This window comes from Mustelus asterias, chromosome 7 (genome assembly GCF_964213995.1).
Source record: "Mustelus asterias chromosome 7, sMusAst1.hap1.1, whole genome shotgun sequence".
In the NCBI taxonomy this organism is placed as follows: Eukaryota; Metazoa; Chordata; class Chondrichthyes; order Carcharhiniformes; family Triakidae; genus Mustelus; species Mustelus asterias.
Genome location: NC_135807.1, coordinates 90352733 through 90379745, shown reverse-complemented (window position 1 = coordinate 90379745; position 27013 = coordinate 90352733). Strand labels below are relative to the sequence as shown.

Sequence of the window (27013 nt, the reverse complement as noted above, 5' to 3'; positions counted from 1 at the left end):
ATTTCTGATTATGCATTATTATTTTCTTAATAGAACAATTAATCGGACAAATTAAAACAAGATTTTTAAAGACACAGTGACGTGCTATTTCAGACATCACTTATAAAAGTTCTTGGGAGACTTGTTTGGAAGTTTCACAGATGTTTGCATTTTCTGATGTTACTCATTCATAAAACTTGGTCTAAAATACACCAGTGTCATAAAAGAAATCAAACCCTGCTCACTTTGCACCTTAAACAATCATAGAGCCTTTACTGTCATTTACGCAATGACCTTTAACTGTTCTTCACACCACTTGAGGTGGTTGATTATATTTATGAAGAATGACTGCGTTCGGATAACTGTTGACAGTGCCTATAACAGTTGTATCCAGGGTGAATGAAACTTGCCTTGACTTAAATTGATAATGATTAGTCTAAAGTTCATTATGTCACAGTGAACTTGAGATTTTTTGGAAGCTCAACTATTCATACATAAGACTTCGCTACAATTAAAGCATGAACACTAAGACTCCAAGCGTCATATACTTATACTTGGGAATAACACCAGTGTTTGAAGATCTTTATAATCATTCAGTAACAATTACTCATTTTTTATCATTCGTATATCGTAGACATAGAAAATAGGAGCAGGAGAAGGCTATTCGGCACTTTGAGTCTGCTCTGCCATTCATTATGATCATGACTAATCATTCAACTCAATCGCCTGATCTGCCTTTCCTTTAATCCCCTTCGCTCCAAGAGCTCTATCTAACTCTTTCTTGAAAACATACAATACTTCGACATCAACTGCTTTCTGTGGGAACGAATCACGCAGGATTACCACTCTCTGAATGAAGAAATTTCTCCTTATCACAGTCCTAAAAGGTTTACCCCTTATCCTTAGACTATGACCTGAACACAGCCACCATTGGAAACACCCTTCTTGCATCTACCTTGTCTAGTCCTGTTAGAATTTCATAGGTTTCTATGAGAACCCCCCTCATTCTTCTGAACTCCAGCGAATATAATCCTGACTGACTCAATCTCTCCTCACATGTTAGTCCCGCCATCCCAGGAAACAGTTCGGTAAACATTTGCTGCACTCTCTCTGCAGCAAGAACATCCTTCCTCAGATAAGGAGTGCAAAACTGCACACAATAATCCAGGTGTGGTCTCACTAAGGCCCTGCATAATTACAGCAAAACGTCCCTGCTGCTGTACTTGAATCCTCCTGCTTTGAAGGCAAACATACTATTTGCCTTCTTTACCACCTGCTGCACCTGAATGCTTACTTTCAGCGACTCGTGTACGAGGACACTCATCTCTTTGCACATTCCCCCCTCTCAATATATAGTCATTCAGACAATCTGCCTTCCTGTTTTTTTGCTACCAAATTGGATAACCTCACATTTATCCACATTATATTGCATCTGCCATATATTTGCCCACTGACTCAGCTTGTCCAAATCACACTGAAGCATCGCTACATCCTCCTCACAGCTCACCCTCCCATCCAGTTTTATGTCATCTGCAAATTTGGAGATATTACACTTAGTTCTCTTATCTAAATGATTAATATACATTGTGAATAGATTGTGTCCTCACACCAATCCCTGCAGAACCAGCACTGTCTGTCACTTGGAAAAATACCTGTTAATTGCTATTCTTTTTTTCCTGTCTGCCAACCAGTTTTCTACCCACCTCAATACATAGATAGGACCAACTGCTCAAAGCCTATCTCCTCCTCTTCCACACACTCCCAGCAGCAAAACAACACAAGTAGTGCTGCAAGGTAGCACTAAGTAGCCAAATTTCACAGCCTAAGTATTTCTGGAGCTGGTTGTAGCAATGGATGAGATGGCAGAGTGCCACTTGTGATCCAAGGAGAAAGTGAAGCTAAGAATTTCAACAGCTGAAGAAAGACTTTGTACCTCAGCAGGTTTAGTTTAGAAGTTTGAAGATTCTAATTTACATTGCATAATAGGCACTTGCAACTTTGACTTATTACATTTTTGTTTGTGTAAAATGTACAACTTTATTCAAGAAAGTGCTTCTATTTGAAATAAAATTCATCGAAGCTTTATTTTTGATTTATAAAAAAAAGACTTGTTAATTCTGAAGATTGTATGGGCTTGTTGGAAAACTGATTCCGCAGCATTTTGCTTTCAATGCTCAATTTACAGCCAGAACTGCTCCTGAGCCTGTGCTCCCAGTATGAAGCTATATTCAATGAAAGTACATGTCATGGTCAGTCTTGGGTGCCAAGGTCAGCGTAGCTGATTCGTGGCCCATTCAATCTCCTTGTGATTAATTTTAATGATTGGACAATGAGGGACACTGACCTCCATTCTTGATTCTTCAATTTGCACTCGCATCGAGTGGGGATGCGCAGTATGTTCACATCATTATAAAATCTGGCCCTCCTGGTTTGTGTTTGAAATAAGGATGTGGTTCCTGAGTGTATCATTAACCCGCAGGGTTCATACTGCAGAGATTAAAAGAATGCCTGAGAATGTAGGGAATTGGAAATAAAAACTGACAATGTTTGGAATATTCTGTGGTCAGTTAACATCTGCCTTGTCCTTATAGTGCCCATTTTGCACTGATACAAAATGATTGCAAATGCATTGTTACAGTAGTGATAATATTACTCGAGTGCAGTTAATAACCTGACTTCCAGGTGCCCTAAACCATTACTTGAGCTTTGAATCAGATGTAGTAAAACTTCATTGCAGAACCAAATTGAAGAAATCCATCAGATGGCCAAAGAAATGTTGAAATTGATTTTCACCAGGAGAACCTACTCTCCTGTCAGCCTTACATTGAGATTTAGCACACCAATGAGTGGAGCATCTTTGTCGTATCTGAATGAAAATGACCATCACACACACAGAGTAGTGTCGTAGTTAGCAGTATTTGCTGGAATTGTTTCATGGATTAATGTGTGAACCTGTTGACTTTCACATCTCCATCTATCATCTGTAGATTATTGACTTTTGTTCTGCAGTAAATTACTTTTATTAACTTGGTAAAGTGAAGTGCCACACTTTACAGCAAGTTCCCCAAGCTAATTTTTTCCAAGTTTCTGGATTGCATTTTTCAATCCAGCTTCATTTGGATTTGTCTGAGAAATATTTTCCGTCGCTCCCTCCTGCCCTATCTCCTCTTTTTGCAGTTCATAGTGTGATGATACTGTGCCTTTACTAAAAGTACTTAAGTCATGTCTCTGTGCAGGATTTTTTTTTAAACAGTCTGTTCTACCCGGTGCCATTGGGTCTGTAGCCAGTATTCTCTGTTGTTACTGTAGCTACTGTAGTTACTGTTTTCCTGACTGCTAAAGTGTTTGTTTTATTCTGAACTAATGCTGTTCAGTTATTTTGGTGTTCCCTAGGCTTTTGCTGAGTAGGACTTGATTAGGTTGATTGTCAGAAAATCAGGTGACTGGGTGGAGCTAGGCTCACAGAAAAGCTCAGTCTGCTGTTTGGGATCTTTAGGGAAAGGTAATTTTCTCTGTGTATCTTTTTCTCCCTGGAGTTGGAGACTGGAATCTGCCAAGAAATAAATATCTTTCTTTGAGATTCTGCTGTATGAGAGTCAGAGGACAGGTGTCTGTCTGGACCTCTGTCCAGAGGTGTTAAAAGGCTGGAAATCTGGCATCCACATGAGCACATCTACTTTTGTGCTGATTTAGAAACAGGATTTATGTCCATGGGGATTCTGCTTACATTGGAGCTATGGTGATAGCTAGTTGTTAAGAATGATACCTTGTCATGTTTAAATATTTTTAATTGGTAAAAGTTATGCTAATTCTTCTTGTCATATTTTAACCGTGTTCTTAAATAAAGTTTGTTTTAATAAGAGCTTCCAAGTGGGTTAAGTGAATCCTGCCTGACGCGGAATACCTTATGCTCGCCCTAATTCCAAAATGATAAAAGTTGGGGTCAAGGCTAACTTTGTAATATAACTTGGAGTTCTGCTCTGATCCCTAGCAATAGAAAAGGTTCAGCGAAACCTTTCCTAAAACGTGTAGCCAATGGCTGAAGCATTCCTCTTCTGCTTGTTGAGTAATTAGTCAGCTGCAGCACGCCAAGTGCTCTGCAGCTCAAACTATCCACATTTGTTCCAGTAATAAAGAACCATTTTTATTTCAAAGAATCCTTAAATCTCATTTACTTCTGCTGAATTACAGTAAAAACACAATAACATTATCATCTAACTTGAACACTTCCTTAAACCTTTCTTTGAACACAAAATAAAGCAAACATAAACTTGCTTTTAACAACACTTAGAACATAGAAAAAATACAGCACAAACAGGCCCTTCGGCCCACAAGTTGCACCGGTCATGTCCCTACCTACCTAGGCTTATATATAGGCTTATCTATAACCCTCAATCTTATTAAGCCCCATGTACTCATCCAGAAGTCTCTTAAAAGACCCTGTCGTGTTTGCCTCCACCACCACTGACGGCAGCCAATTCCACTCACCCACCACCCTCTGCGTGAAAAACTTACCCCTGACATCTCCTCTGTACCTACTCCCCAGCACCTTAAACCCGTGCCCTCGCGTAGCAGCCATTTCAGCCCTGGGAAAATCCAAGAATCCACTCGATCTATACCTCTCAACATCTTGTACACCTCTATCAGGTCACTTCTCATCCTTTGTCTCGCCAAAGAGAAAAGACCGAGCTCCCTCAGCCTATCCTCATAAGGCATGCCAACCAATCCAGGCAACATCCTTGTAAATCTTCTCTGCACCCTTTCAATCATTTCCACATCCCTCCTGTAATGAGGCGACCAGAACTAAGCACAGTACTCCAAGTGGGGTCTGACGAGGGTCTTATATAGCTGCATCATTATCTCCCGACTCCTAAACTCAATCCCTCGATTGATGAAGGCCAGCACACCATATGCCTTCTTAACCACCTCCTCTACCTGTGAGGCTGATTTAAGAGTCCTATGGACCCGGACCCCAAGGTCCTTCTGATCCTCTACACTGCTAAGAGTCTTACCCTTGATATTATACTCCTTCATCACATTTGACCTGCCAAAATGGACCACCACACATTTATCTGGGTTGAAGTCCATCTGCCACTTCTCCGCCCAGTCTTGCATCCTATCTATGTCACGCTGCAGCTTCTGACATCCCTCCAACCTATCCACAACACCACCAACCTTCGTGTCATCGGCAAACTTACCAACCCATCCCTCCAGTTCCTCATCCAGGTCATTTATGAAAATGACAAACAGCAAGGGTCCCAGAACAGATCCCTGGGGCCCTCCACTGGTGACCGACTTCCATTCAGAAAAAGACCCATCTACAACCACTCTCTGCCTTCTGCAGGCAAGCCAGTTCTGAATCCACAAGGCAACAGCCCCTTGGATCCCATGCCCTCACTTTCTTGAGAAGTCTTGCATGGGGGACCTAATCGAACGCCTTGCTGAAGTCCATGTAATCCACACCTACCACTTTTCCTTCGTCAATGTGTTTAGTCACATTTTCAAAGAACTCCACGAGGCTTGTAAGGCACGATTTGCCTTTGACAAAGCCGTGCTGACTACTTTTGAGCATACTAAACTTCTCTAAATGTTCATAAATCCTGTCCCTCAGGATTTTCTCCATCAATTTACCGACCACTGAGGTTAGACTCACCGGTCGGTAATTTCCTGGGCTATCCCTATTCCCTTTCTTGAATATAGGAACCATATCCGCAATTCTCCAATCCTCCAGAACCTCTCCTGTCTCCATTGACAACGCAAAGATCATCGCCAGAGGCTCTGCAATCTCTTCCCTCACCTCCCACAGTAACCTGGGGTACATCCCATCCCGTCCCGACGACTTATCTATCTTGATGCTATTCAAAATTTCCAACACATCCTCTTTCTTAATTTCCACATACTCAATCTTTTCAGTCTGCCTCAATCCTGTAGTACAACCACCCAGGTCTTTTTCCACCATGAATACCGAGGTAAAATATTCATTAAGCACCTCTGCTATTTCTTCCGGTTCTGTACAGACTTTCTCACCTTCACCTTTTATAGGTCCTATTCGTTCACATCTCATCCTTTTACTCTTCACATATTTATAGAACGCCTTAGTGTTCTCCTTAATCTTACCTGCCAAGGCCTTCTCGTGACCCCTACTGCCTCTCCAAATTTCTTTCTTAAGTCCCTTCCTACAAGCCGTATACTCATCTAGATCTCTATCATCGCCTAGCTCTCTGAACCTTTTGTACGCTTTCCTTTTCTTTTTGACTAGGTTCAGAACAGCTTTCATGCACCATGGTTCCCATAACCTACCAAAACCTCCCTGTCTCATCGGAATGTTGTCATGAAGAACTCCAGACAAATATTCCTTGAAAATCTGCCACTTTACTTCGGTACATTTCCTCGAGAATGCCTCCTTCCAATTTATGCCTCTAATCTCCTGCCTGATGGCTTCATATTTCTCCTTACTCCAGATAAACACTTTCCCAGCTTGCCTGATCCTATCTCTTTCCAATGCTAGCGTAAAGGAGATAGAGTTATGATCACTATCCCCAAGATGCTCCCCCACTGAGAGATCCGACACATGTCCAGACTCATTAGCCAGTACCAGATCGAGTACAGCCTCTCCTCTTGTAGGCTTATCCACATGCTGTGTCAGGAAACCCTCCTAAACACACCTAACAAACTCCTCCCCATCCAAACCCCTTACCCTTGGGATATTCCAATCGATGTTTGAGAAATTAAAGTCTCTCATCACGACAACCCTGTTATTACGACATCTTTCCAGGATCTGTTTCCCTTTCTGCTCCTCAACATCCCTGTTACTATTGGGCGGCCTGTTGAAAACACCCAGCAAAGTTATCGACCCCTTCCCGCTTCGGACTTCCACCCACAGAGACTCCGTAGACAATCCCTCCATGGCTTCCTACTTCTCTACAGCTGTGACACTATCCCTGATCATCAGTGCCACTCCCCCCCACCGCCGCCCCCCCCCCCCCCCCCCCCTCTTTTGCCTCCCTCTCTGTCCTTTCTGAAACATCTGAAACCCGGCACCTGAAGTATCCAGTCCTGTCCCTGTCCCCAAGTCTCCGTAATGGCCACCACATCACACTTCCAAGCATCGATCCACACTCTGAGCTCATCCACTTTATTCACTACACTCCTGGCGTTAAAATAGACACATCTCAAACCTTTGGTCTGAGCTCTCCCCTTCTCCATCACCTGTCTATTCTCCCTCTTACACTGTCTACAATCCTTCTCTATTTGCGGGCTAACCTCCTCGCTCTCAGTTCCCTCATCCCGATTCCCTCCCCCCAACCTTTCTAGTTTAAAGTCTCCCCAGTAGCTTTAGCCAACCTTCCTGCCAGGATATTGGCCCCCCCTGGGATTCAAGTGCCACCTGTCTTTTTTGTACAGGTCACACCTGCCCCTAAAGAGGTCCCAATGATCCAGGAACCTGAATGCCTGCCCCCCTCTCCAGTCCCTCAGCCACGCATTCATCCTCCACCTCACTCCATTCCTGCTCTCACTTTCCCGTGGCACAGGCAGCAATCCTGAGATTACTACCTTTGCGTTCCTCCTTCCCAGCTGTCTACCTAACTCCCTATATTCTCTTTTCATGACTCCTTCCCTCTTCCTACCTATGTCAGCGGTACCAATATGTACCACGACCTCTGGCTCCATTCCCTCTCACCTCAGGATATCTGGGACGCTATCAGAGACATCCCGGATCCCGGCACCAGTGAGGCAGACCACCATCCGAGACTCCCATCTGCCTCCGCAAAAACACCTGTCCGACCCCCTTACTGAGTCCCCGATTAATACTGCCTTCCTCCTCCTTTCCTTAGCCCTCTGAGTTACAGGGCTGGACTCTGCTCCAGAGACACAGCCACTGCTGCTTGAGTTACAGGGCTGGACTCTGCTCCAGACATGGCCACTGCTACTTCCCCCAGGTGGGCTGTCCCCCCCAGCAATACTCAGACAGGAGTACTTATTGTGAAGGGGCACATCCACCGGGGTGCTCTCTACCACCCGAGCTTTCCCCTTCCTGGACGTTACCCACTTGTCTGCCTCCCGTGGCCCTGGTGTGACCACCTGCTGATAGCTCCTGTCTATCACCTCCTAATTTTCCCTAACCAGACGAAGATCCTCGAGCTGCAGTTCCAGTTCTCTAACATGGTCCCTCAACATGGACACACCCATCACAGATATGGATATACGGGAGGCCAGGAGCCTCCAGGACCTCCCACATCCTACATTGGGAACAACAGACTGGCCTCACACTCATAATTTCCCTTCTTATTTCAAGGAACACAGAGAAACGTGCTTAAGAATTAATCTTACCCCGACTCGCCCTTTCCGCCGAAGCCCTTAGAGCCAAAGCTCTTCAGCTCTCACTCTGCTCCCTTCTCATTCCGCTGCCCGCTCTCAACACTGCCCGCTGGATACTGCGGCCTGCTTTTTAAACCTCCCGCGCGCTTAAAAAAAAAACTTTTTAAAAAAAGAACAGATTTTTTGATTTTGAAACTTGATTAATAGTATCATTCTTGAAAATTGTTTAATTTGTCATAATCTGTATGAAATGGAATAGAATGGGCTATGTTATTTTTGTTCTTATCACTTCAAGTTTTTTCACCATTGTTACGATCACGAGAGGGACCATTAACTTGTAAAAATAAATTTGAGCTCCTCATTTTTAACTGAAAGAAATATGCTGCAAGATGTCATATTTTAAGCAAAAAGCTTTTACTGTACTAGAATTAAACAAAGCAAGCAGTACTAATTTAATGTTCTCTTTTCTGGCTTCTCCCTTCTTACTTTGGAGTCTCCACAATGCTGCTTGATCACCCCTCTTCATCTCCATCTGTCAATCATTCATTCCTCTTCCAATCTCACTGCATTTAAGTCACTCATCACTGCACCCTTCTAACTTGTCTTAGGCTTTCCTCTTCTCCTTCTTCCCATTAGTCCCATCTTCATTACTAACCTCATTTCCAATTTCACTTTCTTAAACAGATGGCCACACCATTTCAACCCCTATCTTGACTATTTTCTTCGATGTTCCCACAATATATATCAATCCCCTGATGCGCTCATCCCTGATTTTGTCCTTCCTCATTACTCCTCACATCCATCATCAGCATCCACGTCTCTTTGGTATCCATGGTTCCTCCCATTTTAATGTTGCATAAGTTTCTGCCCTTGTTTCTGTTGGACTTTGCTACTGGTTTCAGGTGATTCCAAGTGCCCATGACTGGCAGCTTTCTCTCTCTGTGTTTGTGTGAAAACATACAGCTAAGCCAATACAAGAGGCTGCCTTCCCTGCAAACTATCCCCAGGGCAATGTGGCACTCGTGGAATGTCCCAGATAAAGATTCAAACACATCATCCATATTTCCTAAATCTGTCCTTTAATCTGAAATGTATATGGTTACTTACTTTTCAATCTTTCTTTAATCTGGGGCACGACATGGAGAAGTTACACCTCTAACAAGGAAAGGGCGATTCATCCCAGACCTATTATCTTCAGTCCCAGCTAACTGGCCCACCTACCGTTCTATGGCTCTCACTCTTCTAAATCTGACTTGAAAGGATCTTTGATGTGTAGTTACCTTTGGTGATCTGGCAATTTCTGAATTTCAAAGTTTCAATTCCCTTACATTTACAAATTTTAATTTTCCCAAAACTGAAAATGATATTCCTTCAACATATGTATCATGAAGTCAGATATTTTCAGATCAATACTGAGAAATTAATGGAGACTTGAGGCAGCATAGTTCAGTTTAGCTGAAGAATCATTCTTGAACATTGCACTGTTTTGAAATGAAATGATTTTGAACTGAAGCAATTACCTCTCGGAGCAGTCTGAATCAGTGGCTGTGGTTCTGAGAGATTTTAACAACGGTAATGAGAACTTACATGTTCATCAGCAGATATGGAAAATGCTTAATATAGTGCTCCTTAACAATCAGATTGTGAAATTTTGTTCCCTATCATGATTAAAACTGGCACCAGAAATGGTTGAGGGGTTCTGAGTGGAGCATGCCACACTTCCGGCATAGTCCATTTAGTGCCTCATGTTGGGTGCTGGCACTGGTATGCCATGCATGAACTTGAAGCTTCCAAACTGGCCAAATCATGACATCAAATGGCCTTTCTGGCTGACTTAGGGGATTAAGTCCAAAAATGGACCATGCAAGTCCACAAAATGCACGTCACTCACCAAAGACATGCATTCTGCTCCAAAAGAGAACCTCCGTGAGTAATATTTCAAGGGTCATACATCTGACTTACAATTAAGGTCATTTATGCTTAATTTCTTCTCATGCAAAGTTTAAATGTTTTTGGAAGTTCTGTGGTGAATTTGGCAAGGAGAGTTGCTGCACCCTTCCCTGGAAGGCAGAAGATTTGGTGACTTGTCAACGCAAAGGCAGCATTAGGATTTGGGGCTGCAGCTGAAATGTCTCTGCGTCTGCAGCGTGACGGGCAAATTGAACAGAGGCTGAAGAGAGGAGAAGCCTCATGTGATATCCTTTGCTAATGTTGAGTCTGACTCCCCCATACTCCATGCCGGTCGCAGGAAGCCATGTGGTTGGCCAGGCAATGCATCCAGCATCTTTGTGTGAATGCCTATCAGTGTCTCCCTGAATGCCCCCTGATCAAAGTATTTATTTGAGGTCGCTGTAGCAGAACTCACGTGTGACCATGGCCTCTGATGAGCTGGCAGACAAACTATCCTTCTCTTTGGGCCAGCTGCAGCCACTGATGCTCTGTGAATCACCCAATAATATAGTGGCCTCTAAAATTTACAGAACATCAATGACTGATAGATGTCAATGCTGTGATGTTGTGCTCTTTCTGTCTCTCTCTCTCTCTCTCCTCCTGGGCTCCTATACTTGGGCAGGCAGCAGCCTTCCAGGAAGGGGAAGATTTGTGGTGAGAAAACATGGGTGGGTTGGAAACCAAAGAATCCTTGGTCAAACCATCGGCGTCTTGTACATCATTCTAGATAGCGGGACAAGGGTGAATTGAGAGTTGAGATAAGCCACATACGAACATATCATCATCCTCAAGGCTTTGAACAATGCTGGACGGTGAGAGCTCTGTTGCAGCTGACCCCTTATGGGGAGAATCATCTCCCCTGTAGGGCTCAGGAGATGCTGCCTGCTATTGATTTTACTCTGTCCTAGGCAGGAAGTGTAGTGTAGTGCAAGGAAGAGGAAAGCTTGTCTCTGATTCTGTAATATTGTGTTTGGGTGATCTATGTCCCACAGCTGAATAGATGGAGAAATGGGAAAGTAAGTGGAATTGGATGTGAGGCCGGCCTCATTGGAAAGTGTGTAGGGTTAGTTGGACTATCTAGATGTCAAAACTGAGACCTGAGTGTGAATAATTGTTGATGGATGAACGATGGGCTTGTGGTACGTTGAGCAGGTCAGTGGTGCGGTTGGTAGATGTTCTATGAAGATACATTTATTGAACTTGACCACTCACGTGAGGCCGCTGAAGCTCTTGTGGATCTGCTGCCAGGTCCTTCGATCAATACTGCAGGAGTTGGTGTCCCTGGTCACTTGCTCCCTTTCCTTTCTTATGGATTACCTTTAGGCAGTGATACAATATCACCTCCATTCTCCTTCAACCTCTACCTGTGTCAACAGGTACAGGCATGGGCAGATCATGGAATATGTGATTAAAAACGGGTGGGGACCAATTTTTAGCACTCTGTGGAAAAATAAAAGATCCCAGGCTTTGCCAGTAACAGTAACTTTATATTAAGCACATTGGAACTAGCAAACGGTGACCAGAAATATTATCAAATGTCTTCTGCTTATTTCACTCAAAACTTTGTTGATGATTAAGTTAGTTATTTGTTTGATTATTTGTATGACCATCTAATTAGTGACCTACACTATATTTCTGCAGCATACCAATTGCAAAGTTGTCCTGATCCTCGTCCATTTCGAAATGGCTTTGTTATTGGATACGATTTATCTGTGGGACGGACCATCTCGTTTGAGTGTTTTGCTGGCTATACTTTAATTGGGGAGGCAGCACTCACTTGCTTGCACGGCATAAGTCGTAACTGGAACCACCCTATACCTAGATGTGAAGGTAAGTAGCAAGCATGTGTTCGCCTGCTTCTTTTATGTGTATTTGATATCTCTGTTTGTGACATTTGCTTTATTAATCCGCTGTTGTGATTTGCCACAGTATGAAGACTTTGGAGCAAATCCTTGTAGAGTACAGTATTTAGGATTCTTGCTGTGTCAGACAACCATGAATATTCTCAGTTTCTCCTGCTGTTAATTTGCTTAGCTGAACAATAACAAAGCAGCCTATTAACAATCAACTCCTTCAAAGAGAAGCCCACAAAGGGGAAATCCTGGTTTCAAACATAGCTAATGAAAGGTTCTGGAAGTAATAACTGATTCCCAGCTCTCTGATATATTTACAATTTAACTTTCCTGGGAGAAATGGCGATTCAAGTTGAATTTCTTCTGATGTTAAGCATTGTGAGATGTCTGTTAGCATCTATTTCTCTCAAGATTTCCACAAGGTTTTGTTTGCTTACGTGAGCTAACTAGAAATACAGGAGATGTTAACTGAAGAAATTGAACACTGACAACCCAGAGCATTTAAGCAATTCACGAGGAAAAGCAAGCTTCCGGATCCAGAAAAGATTCAATGCATATTCCTCATGGGAATTGTGAGTGTCCAGTTCACTTTGTGAGCAGCAAGTAAAAACAAATGACTTGGATAATAGTTTCCCTCTGCTATGTGCAGTGGCATGATCAATGATTTTGTGAAGTTTCTTTTTTTTGGCATTTGTAACAAAATCATAAATAGATTCCAAAGCAAGATGTCTGTACTCCAGTTCTGATGCATTGCATCCATGTTGCTCAGGAACATTTGCACTATTATGAATCAAAATCTATAGCTGGAAGCACAATTTTTATAATTAAGCTTTCAAAATAAATATTATTACAATCCTGTATAATGACTTAAAAACCCACAATCATTTTTTTGTACAGCCATTGCACCTAAGTTTTACTAATGTATATTTTTGAAAGTTTTTAAAAGTTAAAGTTATTAATCACAAGTAAGGCTTACATTAACACTGCAATGAAGTTACTGTGAAATTCCCCTAGTTGCCACACTCCGGTGCCCATTTGGGTCAATGCACCTAACCAGCACGCCTTTCAGACTGTGGGAGGAAACAGGAGCACCCGGAGAAAACCCACACAGCTATGGGGAGAGCATGCAAACTCCATACAGGCAGTGACCCAGGCCGGGAATCGAACCAGGGTCCCAGGCACAGTAAGGCAGCAGTGGTAACCACTATGCCACCGTGCCGCCCCAACCGCAACCATAGTATTTTCAATCAACAAAATGATGCATCCTGTTTGAAATTTTCCACTAGCTTGATTAGAAGCAGTAATTAAAATGTGACAATCCAGTAAAAGGGAAGAATAATGAAACAAAAACAGGAAATGCTGAAAAACCCTGAAGTGGCTTCCAGACTCCCTTCACAGCTGGTGTCAGACCTGCTGAGATTTTCCAACATTTTCTGTTTTTGTTTCAGATTCCAGCATCCGCATTAATTTGCTTTTACCTTTGGGAATCATAGAAATCATAGAAACCCTACAGTGCAGAAGGAGGCCATTCGGCCCATCGAGTCTGCACCGACCACAATCCCACCCAGACCCTACCCCCACATATTTTACCCGCTAATTCCTCTAACCTACGCATCCCAGGACTCTAAGGGGCAATTTTTTTTTAACCTGGCCAATCAACCTAACCCGCACATCTTTGGACTGTGGGAGGAAACCGGAGCACCCGGAGGAAACCCACGCAGACACGAGGAGAATGTGCAAACTCCACACAGACAATGACCCGAGCCGGGAATCGAACCCGGGACCCTGGAGCTGTGAAGCAGCAGTGCTAACCACTGTGCTACCGTGCCGGAAGATTAATGCTTTGACATAAAAATGGCGCATTATTTCTGTCGCTGCAAGATTTTCATGGAGTGCCCATAAAATGAAAAAAGGATCATAATCATGATGTGATAGCAAGAAGAAATTAGATATAGCTCTTGGGGCTGAAGGGATCAAGGGATATGGGAGGAAGGGGAGATTCGGATATTGAATTTGATGATCAGCATTGATCAAAATGAATGGCAGAACAGGCTCAAAGGATCAAATGGCCTACTCCTGCTTCTAGTTTCTATGGCCCTGATTTTACAGGTACGGTCGCCCCGAAATCAGGGCGGTCAAGGCTCGCAGAACAGCATTCTCCGTTGGCCTTGGGCGTGATCTTACGAGCCTCGGGCGGCCATGCCAGTATAATTAAGGCCTATGTTTCTAATCTCGAGGAAACAGTCCTTTGGTTAGTCAGTAATTTGATCAAGAGATTGCTGCAACACTGGTTGCAGTCAAGCACGAGAAAGGAGACTAGAATTAAGGTTGGATTGTTAAATTTTCTAAGACCAATATTTCACTGAGAAGTTTTTCGTCTTACAGAATAGAAGAGTGCAGAAGTAAACCATTCAGACCATTGAGTCTGCACCGAGTGTCCAACAGAGCATCCCACTTTGACCCTATTCCTGTAATGACTTATCCACCTAACTGACACATCTTGGGACGCTAAGGAGCAATTTAGCATGACCAATCCACCCAACCTGCACACCTTTGCATTGTAGGAGGAAACCAGAGCACCCCTGAGGAAACCCATAAAGACATGGGGAGAAAGTGCAAACTTCATACAGACATCTATCCGAATGACTAAAATATAAAGTGATAAAAGTTATGCTTCAGCTATGCAAAGTCCTAGTTATCCCACACCTGGAGTGCTGTGAACAGTTCTGGGCACCACATCTTATATTGACTTTAGAGGGAGCACAGCATAGTTTTGTCAGAACAATACTTGGATGTGAAGATTAAACTACTAAGAGAGATTCAACAAACTTGGATTGTTCTCCCTGGAACTTAGAAGGTTAAGGATATATTGAAGTTTTGAAGGTATTAAGGAGAATAGTTAAGGTGAATATGGAGAAACTACTTATGGTAACTGGAGAGTCCAGGCCAAGTCCAAAAGGGTGCATTGTCTAAAAATTAAAACTAGGCCTTTCATGATTAGAACATGTTCCACACGAAGGGGAATAGATATTTGGAACTCTCTTCCATAAACAGCAATTGATGCAAGATCGCTTGTTAACTTTAACAAGTTACTGCATGGGTTTCCTCTGGGTGCTCCGGTTCCCCCTCTCATTCTGAAAGATGTGTTGGTTAGGTGCATTGACCCAAATAGACGCCGGACTGTGGCGACTAGGGGAATTTCATAGTAACTTCATTGCAGTGTTAATGTAAGCCTTACTTGTGACTAATAAATAATTTTTTTTTTAAACTTTAAAATTAAGATTGTTTGTCAAATGTATTGAGGCAGCTGGGACAAAGGCGGGTATATGGAATTATGCCACAGTTCAACCACACTTTAACTGAAGATTGGAAAAGGTTTGAGTAGCTAACTGGCCGAGTCCTGTTCCTGTGGCAGAAAGGAGATGTGCCTCGGGCACATTAACAGAAGCTGATTATGCAAAATGAATGAGTGCTTTCAAGACAAGGGGGGTAAATTAAATGAAAAAAAGGATGATTTTTACATTTCAAATTAAGCACTGATAGTACAGTGTTCATTTCAGAGACTAATTGTGCTTCATTTTGAAGTGTATGTTATGAAATCCATAAGGAAATGCGCATTAAAGAAGCATTTTGTCATCAATTTTATCCAGAACTTTTCTAACCAGAAAGTTGCCAGAATGCTTAGTCAGGTCCATCTTTAAAATTAGCTTCAAAAGCATTGTATTTTTTAAATCTGGAAAATGTATATTGCTGCAGCTGGGAAGGTCTGAATTCCAGAGAATTGTTAATCGTGACAATGTAACCTGCAGCACTAAATTCTTGGTTCTCAATTTCAAGGCACTGATTGTTCCACCTGATTATTGTAAGCATCACTCAGTGGACTTGCTGAGTTGCTCACTGACAGAACATATTGCTGACACTAGCTGAATGGCTCTCGAAACTGTGCCCCAGATTTAAAATATTTGATGTTCGTAAGGTCACACAGACTAATTTGATTAGAACATTAAGAGAGTCCTGGTGAATTTCCTTAAAGCGGGCAGTGAGTATTTTTCATTGAAAGAGCTTTTCTGCATTAACTGAAATTATTCCAGCAGGACAAGGAGCCAAAGTTGAACTGAGCACAACTTGGCAGTTTTTAATTATGCTTAGAAGTTGCGAGACAGCTCAGGCCACCAGGCTCAATCAATCCAACTTTGCATTCACTTTCTATTCAAATAAATGATCCTAATCACACTTACCTGCCCTCTTCTCAGATCCCTTTATCAGCAATTTCTTAATCCTATTCAAACTATTATTTACTGTTGGCAGATTCTGCCTCAACTGTTAACATTGGAAGAGAAATCTACAGTCTCATTAAATTATGATGGAAATAAATTTCTCTTGCATTCTGTGAAAAATTGCTTATATTTCACCTTGTATCTAGAGTCCCTTATTCTGCATTCCTTAGCTCCGAGAAGCATCTATGCTGTCCCATATTTTTTATAATCTTAAACACTTTCAGTATGGGCTGTATTTAGTGTATTTAGCTGGGCTCTCTTAATTGTGGGGGAGACTCCAGATTAACATCCCACCAGCAGCAAACCTCCCCCATGGTTAAGACAGAGGGTGGAAGGGGTTTGACCCCTGCCATGACGAGTGGAATGTCAATTGGCTCATTGATGATTAAGTGGGGGCCGCACAACATTCCTGCACCCTCAGAATTCCACCCAGCAAACCATGTCAGTTTTGCCAAAGGGGAGAAAGGTCCCCATCAGTCAGCAGTCTGCCTGATCGAGAGACCTGGAATTAGGAATGAGGTGCTACTGAAAGCTACCCCTTGTCTCTGAATACCTTGCCCCCTCACTCTCCTACTATCCTCGCGCGATGATCACCATCCTCCCTTTGCTTTTGTCTGGACCCCCTCAGTAGTTCTGGACCTCTGATGGGTCCATTGCAACCAGCTGCCATCGCTCTTGTTTGTGCTGGCAGCATGAGGAACTATCAGCCTCTGAATGGCTGGCAGCTCTTGGTGGGCAGAACTTCCACTGTTAGTGACTTCACCTCCATTACAAGGAACTGTGATGGTGACAACTTATGTGCCTGAAGGGTACTTGATTCATTTAGCCTTCCCCATTAAATTTTGGTTCTTTGACAAGTGGGCAAAAACCATGAAAGGATCCTGGCCTTTTTCTATTTTAAGTGTGAGCTTATCCACTTTGGTTGGAAAAATGAAAAAAAATGTAGAATATTTTTGAGTGATGAGAGATTTGGAAATGTTTGTATTCTGAGGGACCTTTAAGTTCTTGTACATGAATCACCGAAAGTTGAATTGCAGGTACAGCATGTTATGTCTGCTTTTATTGCAAAGGGATTGGCATAAAAGAATAAAGAAGTCTTATTACGATTGTATGTGGCATTGGCGAAGCCACACCTGGAATACTGTGTGCAGTTTGATCTCTTTACCTTGAGGGATGACAAAAAATATTCATTAGATCGTTCCTGGGATGAGGGAATGGTTTTATGAGTAGATTAGGCCTAAAGCCTCTGGATTTTAGGAATAACAAGTGATCTAACTGGGCCATATACAATTCTTAAGGAATTGACATGATAGTTGCTGAGAAAATGTTTTCACTGCTGGAGAATATAGAACATGGGCTCACAGTGTAAGAATAGTGGTTCAACCATTTAGGATGGAGATAAGGGGTAATTTCTTCACTCAAAAAGGTTGTGAACATTTGGAATTTTCTACTCCAAGAGAGCTGTGGATGCCCAGTTGTCATGTATATTTAAGCCACAGGTTGTTAGAATTTTGAATGCAAAGAGATTGAGGAGTATGGGGATAATGCAGGGGTGGATGTGAGGTAGATCAGTCATGAATGGCAAAACAGAATTAAGCAGCCAAGTGGCCCAATCTTGCTCCAATTGCTTAGGTTCTTCTTTGTCTTTTGAATTTGTGTAAATTACGTTATTGTAATATGAAGAAATGCCCATTAAAATAGTGCATTGAGGAATTTTAAACTGCTGCCTTAATCAGTGCATTCAAATAATGCTCAATGGAATTACAGCCCTTGACATTTTTAATGTAGAGGCAGGTGGCTTTTTGAAAAACACTGCTGGGGAACCCAGAATAAAAGCAAAAATGTAATTTTAATAGATTCAATCTTCCACGATTTTTGCTGTTTGCACATGTATTGACTAAAATACAGACAATCAGGGTTGTGAATAAATAGATTTCATTTTCTAACAGATTGATTTTTGTTGTCTCTCCAGCTCTCTGTGGAGGCAATATTACTGCACTGAATGGCACAATCTACTCTCCTGGGTACCCTGATGAGTACCCTAACTTTCAGGACTGCCTTTGGATTGTTAAAGTACCTCCAGGCAATGGAATCTACATCAACTTCACTGTCTTACAGACAGAACCCATATATGACTTCATTACTGTGTGGTAGGTTATAAATATTCGTTTATTGATCTATTACAGCAGTCACGAATTAAACTGAGCTCTGCAAAGATATAAGACTGCTGTTTTGTCACTTTAATGAAATAAATGTATTTGCTGCAAACGATAATAATTATGGTCACTGCACCAAAATCAGAGCATTACCATCTATGTTCTTATTTTAAAAAATATATCTTACTCAAGTTATTAATTATTCTACTAGATAATGTAAAAAAAAACCTGCCAGATTCATGGAAATCTAGCAGCATCGAGTGGAAATTGATTTATTTGGAACAAAAGAAGAGATGTTGGAAAATCTGAGCGTCTCTTCAAAGAGTCATCGAGATGCAAAACATTAGTTCTGTTCTCTCTCCACAGACTCCACAAAATCTCAGACCTGCTGAGATTTTCCAGCATTTTCTGTTTTTGTTTCAGATTCCAGCATCCGCAGTAATTTATTTTTCTTTGTTTATTTGGAGACAATTGGATTAACAGCTACCATGATTATAGTCATTTGTTAGTGCAGAACTTTAGAATTGCTGAAAAAAGAAATATTATTGAAGCTTTGTGTCTTGCACTGATCACCTCACAAGAATTTACCAACCATAACAGGGGATTAAAAATTTATATTGCATGAGTTGGAGACATTGTCAGAGTTCTAGGGAGGAGGGGGATTGTCCATCAGCAGTTCAAAGTTCCTGGGCATTATCCAAGGAGAAGTTGTGTTGGAATTTCTAAGGGATCCCCAAATGTATCTTCCGGAATATGTCCGGTCTCCAATTGTCCAGATAAGCTGAAACATATCTTCCTTACAAACTTTTTACCACAACTCAATCTCTGGCTAAAGAGGCAGGTAGATAATCTGCACACACAATCCTCTCCAGTTGACTTTTGACTGCTCTCCAAATTTTCCTGCCTCACCCGCGACAATGCTGCTGCCAGCAGGACTGGAAAATCCCACCCAATGTTTTGGATCAGTAACCTTTAATCAGGACGAGAAAAAGTTAGAGATGTCATAGGTTTTGAGCATGGGGTAGGTGGGATAGGGACAAAAGAAAAGTCTGAGATAGGGTGGAAGACAGGATAGATTGTATGACAGAACAAAGTAAAAGTAAAGTTAAAGTAAAGTTTATTTATTAGTCACAAGTAAGGCTTACATTAACACTGCAATGACGTTACTGTGAAAATCCTCCAGTTGCCACAGTCCGACACCTGTTCGGGTCAATGCACCTAACCAGCACGTCTTTTCAGAATGTGGGAGGAAACCGGAGCACCCAGAAGAAACCCGCGCAGACACGGGGAGAATGTGCAAATTCAACACAGACAGTGACCCAAGCTGGGAATCGAACCCAGGTCTCTGGCACTGTGAAGCAGCAGTAATGGTTCTATCATAGAATGTTAGGATACCAGATCAGAAAGTCCAAGGTATATTATAAAGTCAGACATAATCCCAACAACTTTCTGTTTTTGCCTTAATGCGAGGATATGATGTTGCACTCCAGGCATGATTCTACTGACAAACTAGGGAGCTTTTATCAAAACCAGCTTTATTTAACAACACAATTTAACTGTAGCAAATTAATTAACTTAACTTTTAACAATTGAACAATACTTAAAGATACAATTCTTAACTGCTAACCTATCACTATTAGTTCCAATCAAGCAACATTTCTCTTATAGGCTTAAACTCTTCTTTAAAATTAGTTAGCACTGTACAGGCATACTTGCTGGTGACTTAGGTTAACAGTCTTGGAGCTTTCAGAAAGCCTCTGGAGAGAGGGACAGAAAGACACTTCTTTCTTCTAACAGCTACAGGCAGAAAAAGCTTGTTTTTAAAATGAAAATGAAACTTTTTCCTGCAAGCTGAACTCCTTCCATTAACCACATGACTCTGTCCCTGTCAATCAGCCCAATCAAAACTCACATGACTCTGCAAACCTAGTCTAAAATCCTTAGAGAATATATGTAAACAAAAGATCCATTAACAGTACAAAGTAACACAATCCGAGCCAAAATCAGTTATTATCCTGCTCTCAGCATTTTAGCTACATGTTTTTCCCAGACAAATCAACTCTTGTAACAAAACACTGCCCCTTAAAGCAATTCCATCTTAAACATAAAATATCCCAAAAATAGCAACTATCATCACAACAGGGCCAAAGGAAAGTCATGACAGATGTGATACAAATGCCTCTTTTTCTTTCTTTACAAATCTGTTAGTGAATTGCATTTACACCAAAATCTAAAGATTCAATGTGTTTGAAGTGTTGTCACTATTGCACTATAACATTTTGGCATTGTAAAGATTGTAAAAGGATATCCTATGTTTTTTATTTGAAACAATGGATCTATTTTAAAAAGTGGCTCTGAAAAATATTTGGGAGCCTACCTCCTGGATTAAGTGCTGAGACACAACTAGCTCACCCATTGCCATTGACAGCCAAAGGTTATTAGAATTAAGCAGTACAACCAAAAGAGGGTTGGTGTTATGAACAGAAAAGACACAGTCAAGCTACCATCATAAGCAGAAGGTGTTTTAAATTATCTTTGAAGTTTGCTATGGCATGTTTAGCCAAACCCGTGATTTACGTAATCCAGTTGACCAATAATGCACAGCAAACATGCATTATGATTAACTCAGAAGGTTAGTTAATTTCAAACTCAAAATTCAGCGAAGGGATGTTTGCAATGTCTTACTCGACCATGCATGCCAATGAGTGATCCATACTCGTGTTCTTGTGTTGGGAAGCCATTGTCCAGGCAAACCTACTGAAGAGTAAGCTCATCAAAGGGTGTCACCTCAATAGTCCCCTTTTGAAATTGACCGAAACAATCCCAGGTGTGAAATAAGTCTGTTAATAACTCTGCAAGCATAATATGTTTTGATGTGTGAGACTCCTAGTTTTTTGATTGCAAGGGGTATGCATTGTGAGGTGTGAGGTTTCACACGCTGAGAGCAGAATTAGTGTGTTCTTGTAACTGCTGTTGGCATTTCAAGAACAAAGGGCCAATCCTGTGGTCATGTGACTTGTGGCAGCCATCTTTTGGTTCATCAGAAAACCCATTTTAAAAATGGCAAAATAAAAAGAATAAACCTTTGGCATCTATATAGTTTTGGATTTCATCTCATGTATTATTGACCTGACACCAGGTCTTTGGCAGTGCAGAGGATATTTTAATTCTTTTGTTTCCAGGGGCTAGTAAGGGTACAAACTTCCATCTGCTCCTTACTTAGGCACTTAAGAAGATCCAGTGTGGTGTCAGAGTCTAGTATGCCAAAGAAGAGGAGGTGCATATACTTGCAATTCTATCCAAAATGCCCACACCTGGAAAGGACTTGTGGTGGATGGTACTAGTTGATGGATAGGATCCACTTTTGGATTCTGGACATAAACCCCAAACCCATATTTTCCCAGAAGCTTCTGCCATGTCTCTCAAATAGCAATTATTCCTGTTCGGACTTCAACATTGAGTGTCAAAAAGCTGTTAATTTCATGGAGCAAAACAGTCAATTGAATTTAGTTCTGTACTGATATTCAGAACAGCTAATATTCCCCCTCCAATTTCAGAACCTTGGAGCTATTGTAGTGGCTATATTGTGCAATTCCAGCTGAGATTAGCTAGCAGTACAAGCCAGGGATCAAACTTTGGGTCTTCCTGATTTATACGGCTCAGACATATTGAAGATAAATTTACTGAGCCTTTGGGGGAGCTCATTAAATACATTCTGACTGAAACTAGAGTAAAGTTTTTTGCTGTCTGTGAAAAAGATTAAATCAGATGCTAATGCGGTAATTAGTGTAACTGCCTTGTCTTTGTTAGATTGTGCCAAGATGCCAATTTGAAAAAACGGGGTGAGGTCTGTATCATTTGCATTGCTGTTTCTGCACTCACTCTGAGCAATTAACCAGTTCCTCCCAGTCCAAGTAATTTCACCTGTTTAATTATGAATATAGATAAGAAGAATATATGTTAGAAATTATGTTCAACAATATGAGAGATTTTCTGCTTCAACACTTAAGTGTACATTGGGACAGTATAACAGCATGTATCATAGTGGAGTGTAGTTTTGGGTTCCAGGCCATGAGAAATATATTGGGGCAAGAGAGTGGTACAACACTGATTCAGTCAAATGCTACCTGGTATGAGAAAATATAAATCTGAAGTTAGAGTTAAAGCTGGGGGCAGTATTTGTTACAATCGAGAAGCTTGTTGAGTGATTTTTAAAAATTCATTCATGGTATATAGGCTGGACCAGCATTTATGGCCCATCCCTAATTTCCATTGAGAAGGTGGGGGTGAGCTGCCATCTTGAATTGTTGCAGTCCATTTGATGGAGGTGCACCTGCAGTGCTGTTTGGGAGGGTGTTCCAGGATTTCAAACCAGTAGCAGTGAAGGTACAGTGGCATATTTCTAAGTCAGGAGGACAAGTGACTTCGAGGGGAACTTCCAGGTGGTGGTCTTCCCATCTATCTGCTGCCCTTGGTCATGGATTTGGAGGGTGCTGTCTAAGGAGCCTGGATGAGTTCCTGCAGTGAATTTTGTAGATTCACTGTTGCCACTGTGATTCGGTGGTGATGGGAGTGGATGCTTTTGGATGGGATGCCAATCAAAGGGACTGCTTTGACTTGGATGATGCAAGCTTCTTGTGTGTTTGTGTGGCATTCATCCTGGGAAGTGCACAGTATTCTATCACACTCCTGAATTTTGCCATGTGGATCGTGAACATGCTTTGGGGAGTCAGGAAGTATGTTACTCACAGCGTTATTCCTAGTCTCTGACCTCCTCTTGTAGCCCTAGTATTTATATGGCTGTCCAATTCTGTTTACATCAATGGTAACCCCCAGGATGTAAATAGTTGGGGATTCAAAGAAGGCAATGCCATTGAATGTCAAGGAGCGATGATTAGATTCTTTCTTGTTTGAGATAGTTATTGCCCAGCAGGTGTATGACATGAATCTTACTTGCCACTTGTCTCCCAAGCTTGGACATTGTTTCAGTCTTGCTGCAGTTGGGCACGAACTGCTTCAGTATCTGATGTGTTGTGAATGGTGCTCAATATTGTGCAATTATCAGTGAACATCTTCACTTCTGACCTTATTTGGAAGGAAGGTCATTGATGACGCAGCTGAAGGTGGTTGGTGCCAGGACACTACCCTGAGGGACTCCTGAGATGATGTCCTGAAGCTGAGATGATTAACTTCCACCAAACACAATCACTTGCCGATGTGTTAGGTCTGATTCCAACCAATGGAATTGTTCCCCTTGATTCCCAATGACTTAAATGTTGCTTGGCATTCTTGATGCCATACTTTGTCAAATGCTGCCTTGATCTCATATCACAGAATCATAGAATCCATACAGTGCAGAAACAGGCCATTTGGCCCATTGAGTCTGCACCGACTCTCTGACAGAGCATCTTATCCAGACTCTGTCCTCATAATCCCACATATTTAATCCCCTTAACCTATACATCTTGGGACACCAAGGGGCAATTTAGCATGGTCAATCCACCTAACTTGCACATCTTTGGATTGTGGGAGAAAACTGGAGCACCCGGAGGAAACCCACATAGGACACGGGGAGAATGTGCAAACTCCCCAAAGACAGTCACTCAAAGCTGGAATCAAACCCTGCTCCCTGGCACTGTGAGGCAGCAATGCTTACCACAGTGTCATCTTGAGTTCAGCTCTTTTGTCCATGTTTGAATTAAGCCTGAGTGTCCCTGACTAAGCTAAGTTACCCTGATGGAACCTGAACTGAGCATCAGTAAGCAGGTTGTTGCTATGAAAGTGCTAGAACATAGAGAACATAGACATAGAACAGTTCAGCACAGAACAGGCCCTTCGGCCCACAATGTTGTGCCGAGCTTTATCTGAAAACAAGATCAAGCTATCCCACTCCCTATCATCCTGGTGTGCTCCATGTGCCTATCCAATAACCGCTTAAATGTTCCTAAAGTGTCTGACTCCACTATCACTGCAGGCAGTCCATTCCACACCCCAACCACTCTCTGCATAAAGAACCTACCTCTAATATCCTTCCTATATCTCCCACCACGAACCCTATAGTTATGCCCCCTTGTAATAGCTCCAACCACCCGAGGAAAGAGTCTTTGAACGTTCACTCTATCTATCCCCTTCATCATTTTATAAACCTCTATTAAGTCTCCCCTCAGCCTCCTCAGCTCCAGAGAGAACAGCCCTTGCTCCCTCAACCTTTCCTCATAAGACCTACCCTCCAAACCAGGCAGCATCCTGGTAAATCTCCTCTGCACTCTTTCCAACGCTTCCACATCCTTCTTATAGTGAGGTGACCAGAACTGCACACAATATTCCAAATGTGGTCTCACCAAGGTCCTGTACAGTTGCAGCGTAACCCCACGGCTCTTAAACTCCAACCCCCTGTTAATAAAAGCTAACACACTATAGGCCTTCTTCACAGCTCTATCCACTTGAGTGGCAACCTTTAGAGATCTGTGGATATGGACCCCAAGATCTCTCTGTTCCACCACAGTCTTCAGAACCCTACCTTTGACCCTGTAATCCACATTTAAATTAGTCCTACCAAAATGAATCACCTCACATTTATCAGGGTTAAACTCCATTTGCCATTTTTCAGCCCAGCTTTGCATCCTATCTATGTCTCTTTGCAGCCTACAACAGCCCTCCACCTAATCCACTACTCCACCAATCTTGGTGTCATCAGCAAATTTACTGATCCACCCTTCAGCCCCCTCTAAGTTATTAATAAAAATCACAAAGAGCAGAGGACCAAGCACTGATCCCTGTGGCACTCCGCTAGCAACCTGCCTCCAATCCGAAAATTTTGCCATCCACCACCACCCTCTGTCTTCGATCAGACAGCCAGTTACCTATCCAATTGGCCAGCTTTCCCTCTATCCCACACCTCCTCACTTTCATCATAAGCTGACCATGGGGGACCTTATCAAACGCCTTACTAAAATCCATGTATATGACATCAACTGCCCTACCTTCATCAACACACTTAGTTACCTCCTCAAAAAATTTAATCAAATTTGTGAGGCACGACTTGCCCTTCACAAATCCGTGCTGACTATCCTGGATTAATCCGCATCTTTCTAAATGGTCGTAAATCCTATCCCTAAGGACCCTTTCCATCAATTTACCAACCACCGAAGTAAGACTAACCGGTCTATAATTACCAGGGTCATTTCTATTCCCTTTCTTAAACAGAGGAACAACATTCGCCACTCTCCAGTCCTCTGGCACCATCCCCGTGGACAGTGAGGACCCAAAGATCAAAGCCAAAAGCTCTGCAATCTCATCCCTTGCCTCCCAAAGAATCCTAGGATATATTTCATCAGGCCCAGGGGACTTATCGACCTTCAGTTTATTCAAAACTGCCAGGACATCCTCCCTCCGAACATCTATTTCCTCCAGCCTATTAGCCTGTAACACCTTCTCTTCCTCAAAAACATGGCCCCTCTCCTTGGTGAACACTGAAGAAAAGTATTCATTCATCACCTCGCCTATCTCTACTGACTCCATACACAAGTTCCCACTAATGTCCTTGACCGGCCCTAACCTCACCCTGGTCATTCTTTTATTCCTCACATAAGAGTAAAAAGCCTTGGGGTTTTCCTTGATCTGACCTGCCATGGACTTCTCATATTTTTGCTGCTTCATAGCATTGTAGATGACCTCTCCCATCACTTTGATTGAGCAGAGACAGATAGGGTGGTAATCGGCTGGGTTGGGTTTTTGCATACGACATACCTGGGCAATTTTCCATATTGCCAGATAGATGTCAGTGTTATAGCTGTACTGGAATTGTTGGATAAGGGTGCAGCATCTTCTGAGCACCAGTCTTCAGTGCTAGTGCTGGAATATTGTCAGAGCCCTTAGCCTTTGAAGTATCCAGTGCCTTCAGCTATTTCTTGATATGACGTGAAGTGTATTGATGTGGCTGAAGACTGGCATTTGTGATGCTGGGGGCATCTGGAGGAGGCTAAGTTGGATCATCCACTCAGTATGCCTGGTTGCAAATGCTTTAGCCTCATCTTCTACACTGATGTGCTGGTTTCTGCCGTCATTGAGGATGGGGATATTTTTGGAGCTTCCTCTTGCAATGAGTTGTTTAATTGTCCACTATCATTCATGACTGGGTATGGAAGGACTGCAGAATTTAGATCTGATCTGTTGGTTGTAGGATTGCTTAACTTTGACTTTCACTTGCTGCTTACACTGTTTGGCATGACAGTAGTCCTGTGTTGTAGCTTCATCTCATTTTTCAATAAGCCCAGTTCTGCTCCTGGCATGGCTTCCTGGGCTCTTCATTGAACTAGAGTTGATTCCCTGACATGGAGGTAATGGTGGAATGGGTGATATGCCTGGCCATGAGATTACAGATAGTGATTGAGTACAATTGTGCCATTGCTGATAGCCCACAATGCCTCATAAAATCATAGAATCCCTACAATGCAGAAAGAGGTCATTTAGCCCATCA

General features: G+C 42.3%; 1 protein-coding gene across 1 annotated transcript in view; it reads left to right on the top strand.

The window, feature by feature from the left end:
• The window catches only part of csmd3b (CUB and Sushi multiple domains 3b), a 1683329-nt gene that overhangs the window by 1506585 nt on the left and 149731 nt on the right, over window positions 1–27013 (top strand). Inside the window, exons 42-43 of the mRNA XM_078215503.1 lie at window positions 11890–12078; window positions 18351–18528. Coding sequence (XP_078071629.1) covers window positions 11890–12078; window positions 18351–18528 — 367 coding nt within the window. The remainder of the gene's footprint in view (window positions 1–11889; window positions 12079–18350; window positions 18529–27013) is intronic.